The sequence below is a fragment of the Triticum aestivum genome, chromosome 2D (assembly GCF_018294505.1).
Source record: "Triticum aestivum cultivar Chinese Spring chromosome 2D, IWGSC CS RefSeq v2.1, whole genome shotgun sequence".
Taxonomy (NCBI): domain Eukaryota; kingdom Viridiplantae; phylum Streptophyta; class Magnoliopsida; order Poales; family Poaceae; genus Triticum; species Triticum aestivum.
In genome coordinates, this window is record NC_057799.1 from 321076305 (window position 1) to 321084795 (window position 8491).

At 51.1% G+C, this 8491-nt stretch overlaps 1 protein-coding gene across 4 annotated transcripts in view; it reads left to right on the top strand.

The window, feature by feature from the left end:
• The first annotated feature begins 4619 nt into the window (after positions 1-4619).
• Positions 4620-8491, top strand: part of LOC123052943 (DDB1- and CUL4-associated factor 4) — a 9908-nt gene continuing 6036 nt past the window's right edge. For 3 of the 4 annotated variants that reach the window (XR_006425180.1, XR_006425179.1, XR_006425181.1), the window contains exons 1-6: positions 4723-4750; positions 4857-5119; positions 5203-5333; positions 5697-5930; positions 6067-6242; positions 6767-6867. Coding sequence is in view for 1 of the 4 variants with exons in the window: in XM_044476314.1 (XP_044332249.1) it covers positions 4738-4750; positions 4857-5119; positions 5203-5333; positions 5697-5930; positions 6067-6242; positions 6767-6867 (918 nt within the window). In the remaining 3 variants the exon portion in view is untranslated. Of the gene's footprint in view, positions 4751-4856; positions 5120-5202; positions 5334-5696; positions 5931-6066; positions 6243-6766; positions 6868-8491 lie in introns of all 4 variants that reach the window. The other variant, XM_044476314.1, reaches the window with a different exon arrangement.

Genomic DNA, 8491 nt, shown 5'->3' on the forward strand with positions numbered 1-8491 from the left:
CATGGCATGAATACTCCATAAAATTATAGATACGTTGGAGACATATATTGGACACTGAAACCGAGGCCAAAACCTGTAAAGGATACGGTTAGCTTCCTCGGATGACATTGATCCGCTGGTCGGCTTCTTCTATCCGACCAGGGTCTCAGGGACTACCGTATATTCATTTCCATACAGGTTCAGTTTCTTTAAGACCCCAAGTAAGATCTTGTTATCTAACTCAGGGCTCGGGGCTACTATGGTTACACGCCCATGGTGCACGTCCGCAGTGACATAAGTCCTCGGACAATTTCATCCGCTAAAGGTCTACTAGATATATCTAGTGGTAATAGCTTTTTGCGTTGATGTAAATTTTGAAAAATAATCGAAGGTTACCTCAAAGCCTTGATAGAGGCCCTTGAAGGCCTCCCTTATACCGGCCTCTGTGGACCGGTAACTTTGCAGCGTCGTGCCTAGAAGGACGCGGTGCTCGACAACGATGGAGGATCCTGTCATGGATGCCTCCATCTCTTCCGTCCACCCTGCAGACGTCTGCTCTTCCGTAGGCCGGGATGGATGGGCCACCTCGGTTCTCCCCATCATAGGAGGAGCGGCCGCCGTGGTAGGCCGTCGGGGTGGCTTCGGGTCGATGGGGGCCGAAGTTGTCGTCTGCCCCAGTGTCCTACTCCGTAGAGATGGGGTTCTTCCCCAGCGGGGTCCTCGGAGGCCTCCGCCTCGGCCATGGAGACATCGGCGCTGCCCCCCCATGGTAGGCAATGGCGGGGCTTGCTAAGAGGTCGCCTTCCCTAGCCCATCATGGGAAAGAGGGGAGGGGTGATGCTCCTCCGATGCGCTGGGTGGAGGGAGCCCACTCGACGACGATTTGGCGCTGATGTGGGAGCGTTGTGGGCTGCGAAAAGACGAATAATCAAATAAATTTAGAGAAATAAGGAACCAGCGTGCATACGACACATACAAGATTAAGGTGTACCTCCTTGGCAGCGTCCTCAGCCGGCGTGGCTCGATGAGGTCGTCCTCCGTTTTGAAGGAGATGATCTCGGCCACAGCAGGGTCCTTGCGGGGTGCGGCGTCGACGGACTTCACAAGGCGACGATGGTTCGGGCGGTGTTGGCCTCCGCGGCGTCTTTAGACGCCACCCTCTTTCTCTGCAGGGAAGAAGAGCCCTCCTCCCCTTCTTCTTTCTCTCTCTCTTTCCTCCTCGTCGGATGTTCTCGGACTTAGCGTCTAAGGGGTCTCGGATCCGAAGACCCTCCGTTTTCTTCTCCGGCTCCATAGCCTTGGCCGAAGCCTTTGGGGCGCCACAGCCAAAAGGGCATGTAGCTCGGGGGTCTTGTTGTCTTTGGGTAGCGACACAACGCATTTGATGAGTGCCGCCCTGGACGCCCACTTTTGAAAATGGAGGGGGAAGACTTAGAAAAATGCGGAATATGGAGTTATTATTTAACATACGAAATGATGGTTACCTCAGAGGGGCCACATGTGGCGCTATAGCCGCTGTCTGTCCCATCTTCAGGGAATTTGTTTTGGGACGGCTTGAAGAGAGCTGTCCCACATCCCATCTATGTTGGTGTGGAAGAAGTTCCGCAGTGTTGCTAGGTCCTTGGGCTTGTAGAGCCACATAGGGCTAGCCCGGAGCTGGAGTGAGAGGATGTATCGCCGCAGCATCACATCCACCACGTCTACTAGCTTGAATCTCTTCTTGAGGCCTCTGATCCTCTCTTGAAGAGCAGTGACCTCGTCTGGGTTGCCCCATTCTAGGCCCTGCTTCTGCCAGGACATCAACTTCCTCGGCGGTGTACCCTTGAAGGCAGGGACCATGGCCTGGCCTGGGATGAGCGGTTCAGTGATGTAGAACCACTTGCGCTGCCAGATCTCCGCGGTCTCGATGAACATGCCCTCCAGCCAGTCTGGCTTTTGGAGCTTGTTGATCATGGCACCGCTACATTCGGCGAACTCCGCGCCGCTGCTCTTCGGCTTAACGCAAAAGGTCTTCAGCCATAGGCCGAAGTGTGGCTCTACGCGTAGGAATGCCTCACACACTATGATAAAAGTGGTGAGGTGCATGATGGAATTTGGGGCTAGATTGTGGAAATCTAGCCTGTAGAAGAACAAGACCCCCCCCCCCCGCATAAAGGGGTGTAGGGGGAATCCCAGACCTGGATGAGGGTGGGATGAAGATGACCTGCTCCCCAGGGCTGGGAGTGGGGACACGTTTGCCGGGCTCTGGGCCCTACGGCAGGAGTCGGCAGGGATGTATCCCGCCACGTGGAGCCCGACGATGGTGGCGTCAGTAACCTTGGAGGCCACCCACCTTCCCTTCAGATCTACATCGGCCATTGGCGCGGGAAGCGGAGAACTGGGGAAAGTGTTAAGCTTGGAAAGGGGATTGGGGGTGTGGAAACTTGGAGAATTTGAGTGCCGGAGTAGAAGGAGAGTGTGGGAGTATGGATTTGCCCCTCCTGCTCTTTATAAGTCAGTAAAAGGCGAAGCGTCCCCTCCGTTGCGCCGCAAAAATTGCCATGTTTCGGATGTCCATGCCATTATGGCCACTTTGGGTGAAATAATTGATTGATGATATCCCCTAAAACGCGGGGCACATCTGTGTTTGGGCGCGACATGCCAATGAGAGGGTTGCCTCGAATCGTGATTCAAATAAGTAATAACTGATGCATATTGTGTCACGGGTGGTGACGCTTTGCAAAAATTTGTCAGTAATTGACTGCTGAACACACCTATGCTTCCAGTCTTCAAGACTACGCATGCCACACACTTTAAATAAGTGAAGATGCGTTTTGGGTAGTGCGTGGTCGGTTGATCTTATCCCTTGTCAGAAGGGCGGTATGATACGATTGGGGATCTACAAGCTTTGTGCAGATGCTTGGCCTGGGGCAGGACCTTCCTACTAAGCCGTAGATCATCCAGCCAAAGACATTATCCAAAAAAGATTATCATCCTCGGCTTCGAAGACAAGTTCGGGGGCTACTGACAGTCCTGGACTAGGGGGACCTAGCCTAGCTGGCCTAGTCCATGGGCCGAGCTGACAACTCGTTAATGAGGAAGGACTCCGGAGGCCTCTAACCAGTGCATATCGAGCTTTACCGAGGACTTGGCGTGTACTCCAAGAAGATCTAGTAGATTTGGCATGTAATCCTTAGATGGCAACCGACCATGCATAACCCTAGATACCCCTGGTGCCTATATAAACCAAAGGGTTTAGTCCGTAGAGGATACTTGATTCATTCATCATCATACCCCTAGGGTTTACACCACAACTCACGATCTCGAGGTAGATCAACTCTGTACTTTTATGCACTCATAATATAAGCAAGAGCAGGACGTAGAGTTTTACCTCCTTAAAGAGGGCCCGAACCTGGGTAAAAACACCGTGTCCTCTATCTCTTGTTACCCATCAATCCGATCTCACAGCTCAGGCCCCCCTACCCGAGGTCTGCCGGTTTTGACATCGACACATACCTTGGCCTTGCCGGCGTACCCAACAGTTCCCATATGATGTGGGTACTTGTTCAATTTGGCAATTTCGCTGTGTTTCTGACTTTTTCTTTAAATTTCGGCGTGGTCTTTGCCACACAAACTCATCCCACACACATGGCTGAATTTGAAAATAACATTGTAAGGGAGCTGCATTCTGGCAAACGAACTTCGTCGTCAAGGTGGACTTCCATCCAGGGAAATATTCCTAGTGGTAAGAAGAGTTGCTCACCTAACATCCTTCACGTGTTCCATATCTACAAGGAGGTACATCATGATCTCGTTGACGATCGGTTGCCAATGATTATCCGATACTAATTTCCATTTCTCAACGTGCATTGTACTCGATCACGAACCATAATCCCAACAACCTTTTGAACTTATTTATAGCAATATCCGATGACAGTGGAGTGCCCATTGTTGAATTGACATCGGTAATCCTAAATATGGATTCCGGCCTTTGGGCAACTCCTCTACACCCGATCACCGTTTTTTCTCGCATTTGTCTGCATGAAATTGGATATGGGAAAGCAGAAAAGGAAAAAATACAAACCCCTCACTGTCTGAACTTGCTGGGGTGGAGAGTCATGGTGGTGACAGTGGATATGGTAGCGTAGATGCTGTTGGCATTGACTGTGGCGGTGGATGAGGGCAGAAGGAGTCAGCAGCGATGGAGTTGACAGAGATGCAGAAGGAGCCAACATCTTTCTTTTCCTTTTTAGTTTTTCTTCAGCAAATTTTTAATTTTCTTTTGGATTTTTTCACCTTCTGTTTTTTCTTTTATTGTTTTACTTTTTTTAAATTTAGAAACAATTTTTGAATGCATTTTTTTAGTTCATAATTTTTTTGAATTCATGATTTTTTTAATTTATGAATATTTTCAAATTAATTAACATGTTTAAATTCACAAATATTTGGCTTGTTCGCAAATGCACCACACGGGGCGGGCCATAAAAAAGAAACATCAGATTTGTTTTTAGGCAAAAAAGAAACATCAGATGCAATAGCACCATCTATCAATGTGGGTTGCTAAAAAAAATCTAATCAATGTGGGTGGGCCGCAACAATTGGCCCGTTTCGCAACGAGGCCGCGCGTTGTCGGTCCGGTCCGGGTCCGGTCCAGACAAGAACCAGGTGTCCACCCTTCCCGGCGACAACAACGCGCCGCACACCGCACTCCCTGTTCCGCGCCACCGCCGTCCATCCCCCGCCGCCTCTCAAGCTGACTCCAAACACCACGCCAGCGACATGCCGCCCAAAGGTTGGTACTTTTCCTCTTCTCCACTAGGCACTCCTCCCCCCCACTTCCGCACGAACGACCAACTTGTCGCGCTACGGCTGACCTCGACGCGATTGATTGGCTGCAGAGCTGCCCGGGTTCTACTACGACCCGGACAAGAACCGCTACTTCCCCACCAAGGGCCGCATCCCCGGCGCCGCCACCCGCCCTCCTCGCCCTCCGCCGCCGCCGGCCGAGCCCTCGCCTCCTCCCACAGCACGCAGGAAAAGGGCGAGGCAGTCCGAGCTGCTGCATGCCAGGGAGATGTACGGCGGTGGTGTGATATTCTCCAAGAACAACAAGTCCACCTTCAAGCAGCAGTGCCAGTACACACAGGCGTCGCAGCCGATGGTGCTGATCCGAGCTTCTCTTTTGCTGCAGCTTTCCCTTTCGTTTCTAGCAATATATGCTGATACCATAGCGCTGCTTGGTAGGTTTGGAAGTACCAAGGCACAACCTTAGTGGCTGATAAGGCACTGGAGGAACTGCACGCCATGGTTCAGACACCGAGTGGACTGCGTGAGTCCAAGCTATTAGCGACCGGCAGCACGAATGGTTCAATCAGGTGAGGTTTGCTACAGTACTCAGTTTCTGTCCGTGTAGTGAAAGGCTTTAGAACTTGACAATTGATTGTCGGGAGTATAGATGTACCATCAGCTGAGGTTATCCTGAATTCTTGATACCATACCGCCAGTGTGCTCACTGCTCAAACATACTCCAACGGCTAACAAGCTATGCAATAATGGATTTTGAAAACGAAATTACTAAAACACAAATACAACAATTTCTCTTTTCTTGAAGACAGAACGTGCATGGCTTTATATAAGTTTAAAAAATTGTTGGATTCTTTGATATTCAGTTGTTCTCTTTGAGTATAAGCATGACCATACTGGTGTTTCATGTCGCATGACATATTTTTATCTGGCAGATTATTTGGGTTAGGAACTGCTCTAGAGAATTTTGAGGATGGGATGGAGTTTTTACCTCAGCCTGTTTGGACTCCCTTGGGAAAGCAGATAGCAGCAGTGAATTCTCCACTTGCAAATATCTGGTCATCTGAAACAGCGTTCTCAAACTTCTCATCCAGTATATTTTGCATAAAAAAGTTCGGGCGCAACTTCCATGATGCAGCCAGCACCAACTCATCAGTTCAGCAAGCATTGTATCCTCAAAATGGTTGCTTCTATTATGCATATTACTGTTGTCATAATTACATGTGTTTCGACTTGTGCATTTTATGTTCTGTACTATTGCCTGGTAATTGAACATGAGCTTGGGTTACTTGACATCATAAACATGGTGGCTACTCTTGGATCTGGAGGATCTGGTGGTTCTGTTTATATTATGGATATGTCAACTATTGACTCTGCAACGGTTTCACGGAATGCCCATGAAAGAATTGAAAGAGTTGCTTCATTTGATCGTACAGTATGGACTGCTGATTGTAATTCTGATGGCACACAAGTAGTTTTAGGTGAGTTGGCTGGCTGGACTTCAGTTTAGGCCATGCCCAAAGTTCCCCTGTTACACAGAGTAACGGATTTGTTTTTTTAATAATCCTTTCAGCAGTACTTACTATGGATCAGAGGTAGTAGTAATAACACTATGAAGTTTGCTGCATTCAGAATCTTTGATAATCTTTTTAATGTATTGATATGGCAAGATCATTCTATAAGAATTTATACATAGAAACTGACTACAATTACACAGAAAGATTAGCTTGCTATTATGAGTATGTATAATTGCTCCCACCATAACTTTGTTATACGTGTTCATTGAATTTTGAAGTCATTTGTTCATTAGGTGGAGGTATTGTAGTAACTTGTTGTCACAACTTAGCTTTTTTAGAACTGTAGCAGCTTTGCAAGTTGTCTATTTTATACAAGGAAAGTGCAAGGTCCTTTTTTCTTGGAATTATGGGAGTAGGCAGTGGAGGAACTTCTTCTGTATCAATTAAGCTTGTGGATTATTAAGCATTTTTGCTCATATTATTTCTAGGTACAAACACTGGCGCTGGTTTGCTTAATTTGGAGACAGGGACGTTATCATGGCTGTATCGTTGTAAAAGTGACATTCTTTCCCAGCAATTTGTGCACTCGGTAACAAATTATTTTAAATGTGTACATTTCAACTTAGTAGGTTTCATATATCCAATGGTCTGTTAGGTGTGTTGTTAGGAGCTAGGGTTCTGCCGGTTCTAGGGCGGAGATTGTAGGGGAAGGACGGAGGAGGACGAGGACGAGGGCACGGCGGCCGGCGGCTGGGCGCCGTCCTTGCTTGGTGGAGAAGAGGCGGCGGCGGCGCAAGAGGCAGCTAGGGTTAGGTCTCCCGGCTCCCTAAGGGAAGCCGAGCAAATAATGATTGCTTCTTGCTTGATTAGATTGATACATCTCCTCTCCTTATATAGAGAGGTTTACTTGACTCCTAAGCAAACGATCCTAATAATGATAAGATAATTGGGCTAAGCCCCTAATAACGATAAGATAACTTGGGCCACAACCCACTGGGCTAAGCCCCTAATATGCCGGTCATAACACTTCTCCTTGCCTGCACAAACAGCTCGCCCTCGAGCTGTAAGGTGGGGAAAAGCTGGCTGAACTCCTCGAGGTGATCAACCAGCGTCAAACACCTTCGCGACAGCTGGGGCGGCCAGGTCGGCGGCGACGGCGTCCTCCTCAATGTAGTCTGCAGCCTCCAGGTAGAAGAGTCGCGGGCAGACGTGGCCGGGCGTGTAGGGCTCGTCGCAGTTGAAGCACAACCCTTGGCGGTGATGCTCGAGTAGCTCGGCCGAGGTGAGCCGGCGGAAGCCTGAGCAGGCCGACCCTGCGCGGGAACATCCGGCCAGGGTAGCGGCCCAGCGGCCCAGGACGGTGATGCCTGCTGGATGGCCACCGCGCGGCGCTCAAACGCGCGGGCGTAGTACATGGCCGTCTGGAGATCCCGGGGTCCCCGAAGCTCCACGTCCACGCGGATGTGATCCGGAAGTCCATCGACGAAGTGGTCGGCCCGCTGCTGCGCCGTTACGCCCGACGCGTGGCATGCCAGGGCCTGGAAACGGTCGGCGAAGTCCTGAACCGTGGAGGTGAAGGGAAGGCGGCCTAGCTCTGCCAGGCGGCTCCCGCGGATCGGTGGCCCAAAACGAAGAAGGCAGAGCTCGCGGAAGCGCTCCCAAGGGGGCATGCTGCCCTCGTCCTGCTCGAGGGCATAGTACCAGGTCTGTGCCGCGCCGCGGAGGTGGTAAGAGGCGAGCCAGGTACGCTCCGAGGCAAGGGTGCGCTGCCCGTGAAAGAACTGCTCGCACTGGTTGAGCCAGTTGAGAGGGTCCTTCGTGCCGTCATAAGTGGTGAAGTCCAGTTTGGCAAACCGCGACGGTGTCTGAGTCGGAGCGTCATGGCCGACTGGCTCAGAGGTGCGAAGTAGCGAGGATTGGGGCGCCCGGTCAGCATGGCCGCGGCCCGTGAAGTGCCCCACCGAGCCGGAGGGATCGCTGAACTACAGAGTGGGTGCCGGCGGGTCTCCAGCCGATGTGTAGACGGGTGGCGGCGATGATCCGGTCAACCAGGCCGGTATTGGGGACGGCGACGGCAGGAAGCGCACTTGCTGGATCGGTACGCCTCCCTGTGTGGGTGACCCGGGCCCCGTGCTGGACGGTGGCGGGGCCGGCAGCTGCGGCTGCGGCGGCACGGACCCGGGTGGCGTGGAGGGCGTAGCGAGGGCCGGGGC